General features: G+C 42.2%; 1 protein-coding gene across 2 annotated transcripts; it reads left to right on the top strand.

Annotated features, from left to right (window-relative positions):
- Positions 1-192: 192 nt before the first annotated feature.
- On the top strand, positions 193-13,532 carry rgs20 (regulator of G protein signaling 20; the record flags this gene model as incomplete). 2 transcript variants are annotated; one of them, XM_083653900.1, is made up of 5 exons in its annotated part: positions 193-396; positions 12,122-12,288; positions 12,749-12,823; positions 12,929-13,163; positions 13,344-13,532. In XM_083653900.1, the coding sequence occupies 5 exons, from the start codon at positions 193-195 to the stop codon at positions 13,530-13,532; spliced, it is 870 nt and encodes a 289-aa protein (XP_083510026.1). The 2 variants fall into 2 exon arrangements, with proteins under 2 accessions (XP_083510026.1, XP_083510027.1); XM_083653901.1 differs by lacking the exon at positions 193-396 and adding an exon at positions 10,370-10,423.
- Positions 13,533-15,888: the final 2,356 nt, after the last annotated feature.

Below are 15,888 nucleotides of genomic sequence, written 5' to 3'. Positions count from 1 at the left end.
CTCCTCTGTAAACAATCTTCTTCTTGCACGGGGGTGATGCTTTTCTCCCAATCTTTTTCTTATCTTTTGCTGTTGTCGTCCTGCTCTATCACAATGCACTTGAGGAATGAGACAGGATTGTGGACTCCCTATGATTTCAGAGGCTCGCTGCTATTAGGCCTCAAGTAGGGAGCGGGGCTGTGTGGCCGGAGCATGCCATGCGCTAGAGTGGCGAGGCAGTGGGAGATCAGCCCCCCGTCGGCTCTGCGGGGGATCGGCCGTGCCAGGGCCCTGATGTGGCAGAGGGTACAGGGACTGGCCCAGGCCTGGCGGCACTGTGCGGGATGCGCAGGTCCGGGAACCTTCAGTGACCATGACCAAGACAGCGAGGAACTGGAGATGGTGTGCCTTGAGGAGGTAATGACACACCACATAGAACACATAAAAGTATGTTATTAAAAAAAAGTTCTGTCACTATAATTGATTGTAAGAACCTGATCAAACTTTTGAGGTTTGGAGTAGTCATATAACTTCACTTCTGTCTTTCAGAATGATCAATCTATTGGCCATTAATCATATAGTGGCATATTTGACCACGCTGTGTTGTTATTAGTGCACCTAGATTACTCTTGTTGGTGGCAGTGGCCATTTTTGCTTCCTGAGCTCTAGTGTCTATTTACGGAAGCACTTCCTGTCTGCACAAGGCTTAACAAGATTAGGAAGAGTTGACTAAGATGTTGTGTCTTGAAATAGTATGATATAAACTCACAACAAATCTACGCCAACTTGCCGATGCCTTCAACAGATTGCGAATCACCCAAAAACAAAATAGATGACAGCCAGTGAGTGTTCACATCCTGATGGAATATTTTATGAGAAGCAGCCGTGCTGTTGTGAATAAATGGTTTAAATAGTCTTGTTGTTTCCGAGAATGTGAGTGTTTGGAGATTGACACCAGGTTCATTCTTGGTAAATGGATACATGGAGATTTGCAGTGGCTTCTGTAGTGAGGAGAAATACAGTATGTTGCTATTCACAGAGGTAAGGGCATTGTCATTAGGTGCGACAGGACAGAGGACAGGAGGATTGAGGAGTCAGTTCAGGTCATTGTCATATGCACAACCTCGTTATTCAAAAAAGTGTCCCAAGTCAGAGCCGGAACGAGTTGAATTCCAACTGAACTAATACACACTCTGATCATAAGATTGATTGATTGATTGATTGATTGATTGATTGGTTGGTTGATTGATTGATTTGATTAATGTCATGCATTCATTCAATGGTGCCCAACCCTCATGGGTTTCCAAGACGCACACAAAAATACTAATAGAGTGACAGTATTCATATATTACCACCACACAACTGTGAGAACTGGAGGAAAGACTCTGGCCCATGCCATCAACTGTTTCTGAGATTTTGTTTTGATGTTTTTGAGAAAACACATATTCGAGGGAGATTAATTTAGATTCAGACGGTGCAATATATCGCTCAATAATTTATGCTAAATAAAGCTGTAGGCAGCAACTCTGAGGTCCAAGCCCAAGAAATGCTAATCATTTCAAGTTATCAATGATCTAGAGCTGTGTAATAGTAGTGTTAAAAGCTGATCTTTGTGTAGCCATTAGCCATTTCAGAGTGGAAAGGACATCCATCCATCCATTGAATTACACCAGGTAAACTACAACAGCTTGCATACATCCATCTTTATTTTAAAATAATTGTAATAGTATACAACTTGCCTAGGTCCAGACCTTCAAATCCCCCCACTCCACCAAGTTGAGTTTTGGCTGCTTCTGAAGAAGCAAATGGAGTGTAACGAGTTGACACATTCAGTCTGATATCAGGCTAAATATACACTAAACGGGTGACACATTCAGTCTGATATCAGGCTAAATATACACTAAACGGGTGACACATTCAGTCTGATATCAGGCTAAATATACACTAAACGAGTTGACAATTCAGTCTGATATCAGGCTAAATATACACTAAACGAGTTGACAATTCAGTCTGATATCAGGCTAAATATACACTAAACGATTTGACAATTCAGTCTGATATCAGGCTAAATATACACTAAACGATTTGACAATTCAGTCTGATATCAGGCTAAATATACACTAAACGAGTTGACAATTCAGTCTGATATCAGGCTAAATATACACTAAACGAGTTGACAATTCAGTCTGATATCAGGCTAAATATACACTAAACGATTTGACAATTCAGTCTGATATCAGGCTAAATATACACTAAACGAGTTGACAATTCAGTCTGATATCAGGCTAAATATACACTAAACGAGTTGACAATTCAGTCTGATATCAGGCTAAATATACACTAAACGAGTTGACAATTCAGTCTGATATCAGGCTAAATATACCGTACACTAAATGAGTTGACAATTCAGTCTGATATCAGGCTAAATATACACTAAACGGGTGGCACATTCAGTCTGATATCAGGCTAAATATACACTAAACGATTTGACAATTCAGTCTGATATCAGGCTAAATATACATTAAACGGGTGACACATTCAGTCTATCAGGCTAAATATACATTAAACGGGTGACACATTCAGTCTGATATCAGGCTAAATATACACTAAACGGGTGACACATTCAAGATGCATATTGCAAACAGAAGCCTGACATGTGCCATCTCTCATATTCATTCACACCCACTTTGCATTTTAAGATAAGATAATATAAGATATAATGTGATTGGCCATGCCCACTTGTACCAGTCACTTCATTAGCTCTGGTTGTCTTTTAAAATGTTGTACTTCAATGCATGCAAAATGATGAATGTGTTTCACCTCTAGGTCAGCCTTATGATGATGATTACATGCTTTTTTTATGGCCAGATCAGCTGATGCAGAGGAACTTCTCTTTCCCTGACTCATCAGTGACTGATCACTTGCTCATGATTGATTGTTTTAGTCTCAAGATTATTGATATGCAATTGATTTCCCCTCCGAGTATGAGGAGGGTCCAATATTTCTGTCACTACTAGATATTTCATGTATTACGTTTGATTGAATGGCCTGCCCCCCTTGGCCCTAAAATCCCATTTGACATCAAATAGCACAGCAACAACAATTCCCTGTGAAATTTCTTAGGGTCAGATTGAATCAAGGCAGGTTAGCATTCTGAGAGAGTGGTCACTTAAAAGTTTCACCTGAAAGGTTTTCAAATGTCCTTGTGAGCAAAATAGAATCTTGTTTACCCTTAATCAATATTGGCAATTTGGACAATCAGTCTGGATGGAGAGCTGTTGACTAGAGTTACGGCATTGGAAGTGAACACAAGACTGTGTAACCTTTTAGATTAGGACACACCCTCCCCCCGAACAGGTGCCCCGACTGACCAGAGGAGGCACTAGTACAGCAACCAGGACTGATACCCCACAGGCTTCCCACCCGCAGACCCGCAGACCCGCAGCCACTTGTGTCTGTAGGGGAATTGAACCCGGGTCTCTGCGGTGGTAGGCGAGTGCTTTTACCTCTGCACTACCCAGACACGCCTAGGTGGACTGTAATCAAATCACCTTCATTGTCACAATACTCACAGATAACATGCATGATATCTTAAGGGTTTATGATGGTAGCTGCTCTCTTTGTCCTGTATCTAACTAGCTGCAGTGATTTAAATCACATCTCTCTCAAATTCAGACAGTGCTCTGAATCCCAGATAAAAGCCTACTTTTGAACAGACTTTCTCAATCTAGTCAACCAAGCTTCGTCATCCTACGTGTAACCTTGTGTTCAGACACACTCCTCCATTCCTCCTCCACTCAGTAGCTTCCAAAGCATTCATTAAATCACCACGGCATACTGTATCATTTCTGCCGGGGTGTGTATGTCAATCTGACACCACTATTTGTGGGACTATGTTGCATAACGTGAACACAGGGGAAGGTGTTAAATTAAGTGATATGGAGAAAGTCACATATTCTTGTCTCTAGGGGGAATTTCGTGAGTGGCTGCTCAGGGCATGCCCTAGTTCAACACAGAATGGGAGAGAACTGTATTGATTCCATCAATTTTTTATAATAATAATAATAATAATAATAATAATAATAATAATAATAATAATAATATTGTATTGTTATTATTATTATTATTATTATTATTATTATTTATTATTATAAATTGTATGTATTTATTATTTATTTATTTATTTATTTATTTTATTATTTTTGTTGACAGTATCATAGTACACTACACACACTTCATTGCGAACACTGCAAGAACAGTTGTGCAGGGAATCTTGTATTATAATTAGCCCTTCATACTCTGCAGCATACTATTGCAGTGTGAGACTGGTGAGATTAAATTACATTACATGGAAGTGCATGTTGACTGACAACATGAGCCACACAGGCCACAGGATTATCAATCTGTTGCTGTACATTGAGTTGGATGAAATGTTTGCCTGTAATTAGCACTTTTGCAGATACCGTAAGACAGCTATGAGTGCAGAGTGCCATCTGGTGTTTATATAGAGCAAGACATGAGATGCCCTTTAAGGCAAAGTATTCATTATGATGTTAATTATGTGAAAATATATGTGAAAATGCCCCCCCCCCCAACCACACGCATGCACACACGCACGCACGCACGCACGCACGCACGCTCGCACGCACACACACACACACACACACACACACACACACACACACACACACACACACACCATTCAGTCTGTAATGTAGCCAATGATGGTAGAATATAAGTACCTGTCTGATATTAATACAAAGTAGATCTCATACAAACATTGTGGCTGTTTCACAAATTCATATGAACATGTTTTCTCCTGTGCATGGAGAACTACTGTATGTTGTAGTGCTGTAGGTCCAGCTACCTTCAGATGGCAGCATTGCCTACATCAGGGGTTTTCAAAGTCTGAGACTGTGGGCCTCCCCTCACACAAGGCTTGGAAAAATGTGACCCCACCTCCATCCCACAGACATTCAACAATTGAGCCTGATATTGCTGTGTGACATATTTCAGTCTACACCAAATAATCTAAAAAAGCCTGTCTGAAGGCATGTATTTGTTTCTGACTCTGGGAAAGTTACTGTATCTCTGAACTATCTCTTTAACCAAATCACACACATTTAGGCTATTCTATGTGATCCCCTTTTAAAGGAGAATTTCGTTTTTTTTTTAACCTGGACCCCTCTCCTCACATTAATTATGATCTGACGACTCACCCAGTGATCTCCGCAGCGTTTCTGGCTGTCCTACGCGTTGTTTTGAGATCAATACTCTCCAATCCAGTCGTAAAATAGAGCTCCGTGGGGGCCAAGTGGCAGCCCGTCTTTCCTGCATCTAAATAGCCAGTTTTATTCCGGTTTTCGCCACATATCGTCATAATCTCATCCCTCAACAACCACCAGACTGATATTTCCCCCGGGGCTGTTTCCTGGAGTCTCCCAGGGATCAAATTACCTCATTCGTGATGTTCCTGCCGGCTGGCCAACTACCTCTAGAGCACCATACCTAAACTGTAATTAGTAAACAACTGAAATGAAGTGGCTGTAGGTGTAGGCCTGCATGTTGAAAACAACTAATTCAAGGATTGATTAGTGAAGAACAGAAAGAGACTTTATATCCTGGACAAATGCCAGTCTATAAACTTTGCAAATAACATTAGAGCTCCATCAAACTGATAGCCTACCTCAGGCGTTCCCAACCTTTTTGGCTTGTGACCTCACTTTGACGTCACAAAAATCTCGGGACCCCAGACCTCATGTAACAATATGCTGATTTTTTCCCATGAATTCTGACATTAATCTGAGAATTCTGACTTTTTCCCCCTCAGAATTCTGACATTAAAATCAGAATGCTGACTTTTTTCTCAGAATTCTGACTTTAAAGGTACTATTTATAAGAAAGACTTGAGACTTGAGTTGGACTTGAAGGTTTGGGACTTGTGAACAATCTTCATTTTAAATTACATTTTTTTGGTGCATTAACATTAAGGAAATGTCTACTAATGATAATGTAAACAATCAATGCTGATACTGTATGTTAATAAAGGAGTGAGGATAATACAGTATGCTTTGAATTCCTTAGTTTTAGCTATGCAGTGTTCTAAGCAGACCGGATGGCATGCAGCAGATGATAGAACGCTCATCCATAAGAGACTTGAGACTTGACTTGGACTCGTGAACAAAGACTTGAGACTTGACTTGGACTTGTAAAAAATGACTTGTGAGCATCTCTGCTAGATGCCAAAAAAATTATATTATATATCTAGTGAGACATGCGAGTTATTGTGATGGGAGCAGTGAAAGAAGCCACGCCCCCTCTCTGTGTTGTGAAAACATGGCTTGTTGATTCAGAGCTGCTGGAGCATCAGGCCATGCCTCCGTTTTTTGTTTCAGTGGATTTAGCTCTTTTCTGCATTTACAGTATAAATAGACAGAGAGTGGCCCAGCTAGGCTTGACAGCATATATTGGATCAAGCCATGACTGTGACTGAGGAAAAAAGAACCATAAGGTTAGTCTCTGTTTGTATCGAGGTTTGGCAATGTCTATTTCCTGTGGCCTGTATCACGAAGCTGGATTAACATACATGGGTTTTCCCTTCGTTATCTGGTTACACTTAACCTTAACTTAACCAGACCTCCGCAATCATGATGAGCGGTCTCACGAAGCTGGTTATCAACTCGCTAAGTGAACCCAGGAGATTCCAATCTAGATCAGTGCGCGTTCACATAAAAGGGGCGGTGTTTGCTGCATACGACCAATCCACTCGCACCATGGAGAAGCCGCAGAGGGCAGCGTATTTTACGATGGAGGAGCAAACCCTGATATTACAAAAATTCGAAGAATATAAAACAATTATTCAGGCTAAAAGCAACACCGTTGCAGCGGCCAGAAGCCACAAAGTATGCTGGCAAAAAATCGCGGACTGTCAATGCGTAAGTTATATTAAATCCCCACTCCGAATTTATGTTTCTGATTATTATTATTTTTGCGCTTTTTCGATGATTTTAACCTCATCCATTATTTCAGATGCAACCCCGGTGGAGCAAAGCGGACTTGGGAGCAGGTCAAAAACAAATATAAGAACATAATTCAAAGTGGGGGTCGTCCCTTGATGGAGGGTGTGGGGGGGGGGGGGTAACATCAGACCCTGGTGGAGGTGGCAGCTCACAAAGCACCACATTTGTACATCATATGTTTCAGTGAGGCACTGTTTCCATTTACAATTATCCATTTACTGTGAAAGTAACATGTAGCCTATTTTTTGCACAGTGGATACTGTAGTCCCTCGGACGAGAATCTGTATCTCTCATACAGTACCTCGTCCGTCAAATCAAAAGGATTGATTCTGTCGCGGAAATATTCTCTCCCTCCTGAGAGCTCGTCTAACAATTTGCGTGCCGATACCAATGGGATGGTCTAGGTATGGGCCGGCCATTTTCCAAGAGAATTGATTGGTCGGGAGGCGGCCCAGCGATCTCAATCTCGAACATAACTTGCTCTGGACCAGGTTAGCTGTTCAGCATAAGTTACCATGACAACGTACCCCGATAAAAAGTAAACCACCTTCGTGAGACTGAAAACCTAGGGTTAACCCTGAAGTTACCTCGCTAAGCTGAAATCCAGCTTCGTGATACAGGCCACTGCAGGGCTGTGATTACAATGCGTTATTTCGGCTGTGTGGCTCGCTATGCATGTGTTGGGACTTGGACTTGAGTCACACTTAAGTCACACACACAGTGACTTGAGACTTGACTTGAGACTTGTCCTCAAAGACTTGAGACTTGACTTGGACTTGAAGGTTTGGGACTTGTGAACAATCCTTATTTTTATTTTTATGTTTTTATTTTTTTGGTGCATTAACATTTAGGAAATGTCTACTAATGTCATCTCTAATCATTGCTGCTACTGTATTCTAATAGATAGGAGTGAGGATAATACACTTAGTTTTAGCTATGCAGTGTTCTAAGCAGACCGGATGGCATGCAGCAGATGATAGAACACTCATCCATAGGGACTTGATACTTGACTTGGACTTGTCCCTCAAAGACTTGAGACTTGATTGGACTTGCAAAAAATGACTTGTGAGCATCTCTAGATATATAGAGATAGCAGACGCTATACCAGAGCAATGAGAGTGTTTACGGTGCCATGGGAAGCCGTGGCTATGGGATTCATAGACGTCATAGATGTTTACATTTTTGATGTTATCAACAAGCCATGTTTTCACAACACAGAGCGTGGCTTCTTTGCTCCCATCACAATAACTTGCATGTCTCCTAGATCTAGTCTTTTGTGGGCATCTGGTACGCTAGTGCAGAATCTTACATAGTGCTTTTAATCTGAGAATTCTTACTTTAATCTCAAATTCTGACGTTAAACTCAGAATTCTAACTTTATTCTCAGAATCGTAACTTAAAATCAACTTAACTTGTGTGTGTGTGTGTGTGTGTGTGTGTGTGTGTGTGTGTGTGTGTGTGTGTGTGTGTGTGTGTGTGTGTGGGTGTGTGCGGGGGATTTCAGGCGACCCCTCTTGAATTCCACGACCCCAAGGTTGGGAACCACTGACTGGCCTACCTGCTTCCAGAGATGGCTGGAAATACATCATAAAGTATTTTGATACTAATTACAAATACTTGCTCAAAGAATGTATCACAATACAAATACAAAATACTGGTCTGAAAAATGTATTTGAAATACGTATTTTGTATTTTGAAAAGATATATAAAAATACATTTTATAAAAACTGATAAAGAGCTGCAACAATTAGTCAATTCATCGATTCATTGCTAAATATTACATTAATTGCCTATTTTGATCGATTTCTTTAAGGAAAAATGTCCTAATTCTCTGATTCCAGCTTCTCAAATGTGAAATTTTCTGGTTTCTTTAGATGGTAAATTGTCTCTTTAGTCCTCTGTGACAGTATTCTCCTTTGTGTACCCTCTAACACACTACAGTTTTTTCAATTTCAGTTTTAGCGGTTTTCCAGCACAGCTAATTTCTCCCTCACTTCAGCTGTTAATCACCTTCTGTGAGGGCTTTTTGACTTATAGGCAGCATTTCTACATGTTAACCTCAAGTTTTGGAACTTTGACCATGTTTAGCCATATATATCTGACATAACAGTATCCCTGGAGATGATGCGCCATGGCTGCAGTTATGGAAATCGCCGGCTCCACGGGCTCCCAAAATCGTGACTGACAGACAGAGAGACACCGCCCACCCACCTACCTAGGCGCCATCGTGCAACTGTGTGCCATCGGCTCACACTACATCAGATTTGCTCGAGTGACATCACAACTGCCTGAGTGACATCACAGTTGTGCAATCAGTTGCCCGAGTTACATCACTGATGACATCACAATTGCTCGAGTGACATCACTGATGACATCACAATTACTCAAGTGCCATCACTGATGACATCACAATCGTGACCCACACTGCCGCCACACACACTGCCACCCACTTAGCCAATTTTAAGATAATTTGTTGTGTCTCTCTAATATGATACACTGGTTCGAATATGCAGTAAGCCATTTCATTTGCAGATAGGCCAGTGCATGCAATATCTAAATCATCAATTTATATTAGTAATTTATCTCTGGGGGAATTTCCACCAATACAAGGCTTCATACTAGTTTAGACGAAGAAGTGATGTGAAGTCTGACTCAAGACCCACCCTACCCTGCCTCCGATTTTGTGGTTCAGTTTGTTCTGAGGGTAAGCCAATCAGAGGTGGAGTAGAAGTGACATGTCCCATTGCGTTTGTTTTTCCACAGTTTAAACCGGTGTCAATGTTAAAAACGTGTCAATTTGAGAATAAATGACATAACATTAAAGGAAAAAGTATTTTATGTATTTAAAATACACAAAATACAAGGTCTGAAAGTATTTTGATACAAATTACATCTTATTTTTCTCGGTCCAGCCAAATACAAATGACAAAATACACAAATGTATTTGAAATACGTATTTGAAATACATGTATTTCAAATACTGCCCATCTCTGCCTGCTTCAATAGTGAAAACTGCCTCTTTTCCACTTTGGCTATTTCCAGCACCCGGGACAGCGACAGCGCACTTAAGCTCAGCACCTAACCACAGCCCAATTTAAGTTCCTCGTGTTTTCTTCATCTTCTGCGCAATATAGCCTACTTTGGCACTGCATTCCCTCCTCTCATTTATGATTAACTGAGAATCAAAATATCATGTGATACCCTTGTCCGTTTCTCGTCCATGCAAGTCAGAGGCTGCACAATAAATCTGTGCCATACTAGGCAGGGGGTTTACGCTCAACGCTCGCACTGGGCTACTACTACTTGGAGGGGAGACGCATGCGTACTGACATGAAGCAGCCGGTCGGGAAAAAAAGCCTTATGTGCCAACGGATGTAATCAAGGCAAAGAATTATCTCTTCTCTCTGGGCATACATGGTGAAATTGTAAGTATTGGTAGCCGACCGGTGTATCCTTGCACGGGCAGTTCGTGAGTGGAGCTTGTGAGGCCGTTTCCTGGCGTTTTAAACGGCATGTCACTGACTATCTTGCTGCATACAGTGGGCTTTTAAACAGATCTAGGCTGTCTTTTCGGTGGTTGTCCAGGGTGATGAAGCTCTATGGTTCTTCATGGTGGCACTTTCCATTGATTCCAGTGATGCGAGCTGCTAATGCAATGGCTTCTGCGTTGTTAAATTGCACAGGAACACCTCCAGTCCCCGAGTCATACACATTTATTTGACTCTAACACTGAATACGAATGGTGATTCATTTTGCGTTTTCATGTTTTATCCTTTGAATGGACACCACCACCCCCACCCCCATTTCATCGTCTATAGCTGTTGAGTCAAGCCATAGCGTAATGCAATTGTCAGCTTTGAAGTAGCCGACACCTAACGCGCAAAATATGCAATTTGGCTAGAAACATAACATTTGCAGATGAAGCTTCCTCCGAATCTCACTGAAACAGCATACGGATCCATTTTAGAAATGGACAAATGTGTTCACTGAGGCTGTGATAGAGCGATGCTGCGGCTATAGATTTGCAAGCTGCGCCTTCAGGTCCCCATGGACCAAATCTTCTGACATTTTTAAAGCATCGTTTCTTGTGTCAGGTATGATGCAGTGGGTTGGAAGCAACAGCTTTGTTACATAACTGATCTGATAGGATTTGCCAATGGGTGACTAGTGATGGCACATTTATTAAAATCAGAGAAGAAGACACAACTCATTCTGTGAGCAAAGCTTGTCTGTACTAGCCTACAAACCTTGATGGAGATGAAGAAGATGGCCAATATGCTATAGTTATTATAGGCTACAAGGATTTCCATGAACATGCTAAATGAGATGCATGGCCATTTTACACTTGACAAGTTAAAAAGCCTAATTTGTGCGTTAAATGTATTGCCCAATGCGTCATGTTACAGGCACGCACCCAAGCTGTTTGCAAAGGCATTCACAAATTTGATATTTTGGGGGATGTTGAGGTTTGGCCCATCATTCAGTCTTTTTCACATGCAAGCTTAAACGACACTATAGTGAAACATGTAATAGTTCTTCTTTGGATGAGATTGAGAACCAGAATTTCTTTTTGATGCCCACATATATTTGACAGGGGAAACAAAATCCAAAAATAATAGGCTAATAATTAATGATGGCTACCAAATTATTCTTTCACACTTAACCCTGACAGCCATACAGCATTCTATTACCATGTGCACCTCTGGGCATGCCAGCACATGCTCTGCCCGGAGAGCACCAGCAACACTTTACTTATAGTATAAGAGAGTGGTAATTTAACTACACTATTTCTACTGTAATCACTTTCTCCATCTTGGTGAAAGTGATCGCCATGCTGGTAAAAATGGACACCACATGAGCATTTAAAACACTGGCCATCGCCTTTACTCACTGATCGTTACTCTGTGTTCCACCCAAATGACCCAATGCTCTCCTTTACACTTTTGTTGCACTGACACTTATAACCTACGTTACTACGTTACTACGCTACGTTACGTTACATTGCTGGTAAAGAGCTTTCCTTCCATGAACAGGAGAGTACTGCTCAATCTGGTTCAGTTACAGTACAGTTCCAGAGACTGAATGACTATACTACTTAACGTCCCCCTCTCCTCTGTCCACAGCCCATGGGATCAGAGCGGATGGAGATGCGAAAGCGGCAGATGTCGGTGCAGCAGGAGTCGGCAGCGGGGGCCACTGCACCGGCCCAGCAGGGCCAGCCGGGCCAGGCCAACCCACGCGGCGCCAACGCATGCTGCTTCTGCTGGTGCTGCTGCTGTAGCTGCTCCTGGTAGGTCTTCCCCCCACCTGCCCACATCTCACACCCTGTGCTCAGCATGGCCCACATTGCTGCACACGGGACAGCACAGCCTGGCCGGGGTCTTGTCTTGTTCACATGGGGGGGTGATCTGTGTCTGCTCTTTGCCTTTTTGCTCAGCAACACACACACACACACACACAGAGTGCAGCAGTAGACCCCCTGCCTACAAACACGAGGGTCGCAGGTTCGAGCAACCGTGTTGCCCCCAGTTTGGTCAGGTGTACATACAGGCACAACTGGCTGTGTCTGCGGGTGGAAAGCCGGATTAACTATCTAAAAATTCATAATTCCTAATGCATGTCAAATGCATTAAATCAAGACACTGATAGTAAAACTTGGTGAGATGTTTGTTTTTTTACCCTTAGCTATGGTTGTAAAATCTTTCGATTAGGGCCTGTACATTGTGTTTACATGTCCATCTCGACATTAGGAATGAAGACAGGGATGAGAGGAACAGGAAGGCATCTCTTGATGACAAAGAAGGGACCGCAGACTGTGAAGACAGGTCAGTCACATTCGCTGCACAAAAAGGCCTAATAAATCCACTAAACACATTTTGTAAAAGCAAAGGTCAAAGTTGAAATAGCTGACTTGTTCGTGCTCTCTGCAGTCCTGAGCCCACACTGGACGAGGTGCGTGCATGGGGGCAGTCGTTTGACAAGCTGATGTGCTGCCCAACCGGGAGGACCACCTTCCGACTGTTTCTTCGCACTGAATTCAGTGAGGAGAACATGCTCTTCTGGCTCGCCTGTGAGGAGTTCATCAAAGAGACTGACAAGAGTGAGATCGAGGAGAAGGCCCGGGGCATCTACGAAGACTACATCTCCATTCTCTCGCCTAAAGAGGTCTCACAGCTCTTGACTTTATTGTTCTTCTAAAACAGTGTTGATATTGAGGGTAGATCTTCACGATGTCTGAGTGAAGAATGTTCCTCTTATACCTTCCCAAGAAATAGTTTGAAAGTTACTGGGAAAGCGGGCTGAGACGCTGTCCTCTCTCTAATTTTCCTTTTCCTTGACCCCCAGGTGAGCCTCGACTCCCGCGTGCGCGAGGTGATCAACAGGAACATGCTGGAGCCCACCTCCCAAACGTTCGACGATGCTCAGCTACAGATCTATACACTAATGCAAAGAGACTCCTATCCCCGCTACATGAACTCCCCAGCCTACAAAAACCTGCTCAACACACTGTCAGAGCAGTCCCCCGAATCTTAGGGTGGTAAATGACCTGTGATCTTTTAACTCTCTTTACCCGCCCCCTCACTCACACACACACACACACACACACACACAGACGCGCACACACTCACACACACACACACACACACACACACACAGACGCGCACACACACACAGATGCACGCACACACACACACACCCACCCTTTTTTAATTTCTTTGTATGTTCAGTGTAGGATTACACGAACCGGGCCTCAGGCCTTAGCCTGGTATACCCGATCACGTGGACTTACACATTCTATTTTGTACTATGTATCAGTCTGGGCTCTTGTCCGCTCCCAGCGATTTCCAGAAATGAGAATGTACCCGTCCAATCAGGGACCCACCTCATAGTTGACAACGTGACCGGCCAATCACGCCACTGGCAAAACGCCTAGAGTGAACACAGGAAAGGACGTTTTCGCCGTTCTTCTGAGTGGATTTGGCAACGCTGATTGGCTGAAGGAGTTGTCTGTCATGGCAAGACACTCCCACCCACTGAAAGGGATGCAGGTGGCTCAGGGTCCAGACTGATACGTAGAGGGGAACAGAATGTGAGGTCATGTGATCAGGATGGTTTTACCAGACTACTCGGGCCTGGCCTCTCCCAGGGATCTCAGCGCTATTGTGATCTGCACCTGACTGAAGACACTCAGGTCTCAAAACAACCTCCCGAGGGCTCGACATCACAAGTACTGCTACAGATCAACATAGCAAAACACTCCAAAGGAATACTAATACCTTTTTTTCCTGTTTTTTTTTTTGGGATAGAAATAATCTATTTTATTTGTGTTGTCTTTTTTTTATGGTCTGTTGTTTTTTGTATGATTGCCTGGGGGAGAAAATGATTCCTACTGTAGACTATATATTTATGAGTTTGTAAATAGTAAAAAGGGAATTGGGTGGGTATTTTATGTGGAAATGCCTGGTTCTATTTACTGCGTATGAAAATCAAAGCTCAAGTCAAAAAGGCTACATGTTAGCTCTACTTGCAGGCAGCTTTGTGGGGTACTGTATGATTTACCTTGGTTTCGCCCTGTTTTTTTGTCAGCTAACCTCACACTTTGGTACCTGGAACAGTAACTTGGCAACTCCAGTTCATGTGGATATTACGAGTGATTCAGAGTAAATGTGGTTATCGGTGAATAACAGAAAGTGACAATAGCTCTTGTCACAGAGTGCAATTTGTTTCCCTAAAGAAACTCAAATCAATGATGGAAGGGTATATTAACTTTCTTTACTCAATCTTAACCACAGAGTAGTTGACTTAGCCTATGTTGAGACAAGATTTGTTTTCATTCAAATGTTACTCAGTGAACGCCTCACAATATTGAAACAGTCAATGTTATTTTTGCCATAGTCCGACATCAGAACGCATTTTTATTTACAAAGTATTTTTATTTATCAATATATTTTGCCAATACAGATACCAGCAAGTACAAAGGATGTTTTAGTATTATGGAGCAGTATACTATAAAGTCATGCACTGTTGATAAAGCAGAATGAGTGAGAATGAGAATAATAAAGCGGGACATTTCTTTTCTTCACGTTGAGGGCTACAGAGTAGGGCTAAGGTTGCAAAATGCTCTAGGGTTATTTGCTGAAAGATTCAATTGTTATACTGAGAGATTTGGTGACATAAAAAAAATCATAGTTTCAAAAGCCTGTCTGTCATTTTACCTAATTGACCGATGACTGAAATTGACACTGGGGTCAGGCCAGCTTAGCAGTGACACCAAAGCTACCATGTAAACTGTGTTCCTACGTTTATTGAAAACGTTTCCGCTTACTAAAATTGGAGCTGCCAAGTGTTAAATACTTGTATGTATTCTGCTAGTTTTTAGTTGAATTACTTTGTTGCCTCACAAACATGTCACTCAAAGACAAGATCCTCACATGGGGAAGTGCCTTGACATTCAATTTTGTGACATCTTTCTCATGGGCAACAGTTGTTTTCAAACTCTTGCCATATGGGTGGCTCCTGGCGCACCCTTACAGTAAGTCAGTTACTGGAAACTGTCCCTCTCATTGGCCAAATTATCGCATGTGTATGGTCTTGATTCCGTCGTCGTGACTACATCAGTCCATTTTGGTAGTGCTACCAAACAGTATGGTGTAGATGAATGACAGATTAAGATTAATGACAACACATGCCTTTGTTGATGACAAAAAAGTTGGATGGATTGGATAGGGCTGGCTGAGCAGAACTTCTGTCTGCCAGCCTGTGTGCTTCACAGTGGCACTTCTACTTGTCTTAGAGTTATTAAGTAACTTAATATGTGCAATTTGAGCTGATGGATACACCATGTAGATCAACCTCAAACACAATCTAAGCCAATGGTTTGGAGTGATAC

The sequence above is a fragment of the Poromitra crassiceps genome, assembly GCF_964638095.1.
Source record: "Poromitra crassiceps genome assembly, chromosome: 17".
NCBI classification, from domain to species: domain Eukaryota; kingdom Metazoa; phylum Chordata; class Actinopteri; order Beryciformes; family Melamphaidae; genus Poromitra; species Poromitra crassiceps.
This window is presented reverse-complemented; position numbering and strand designations above follow the sequence as displayed.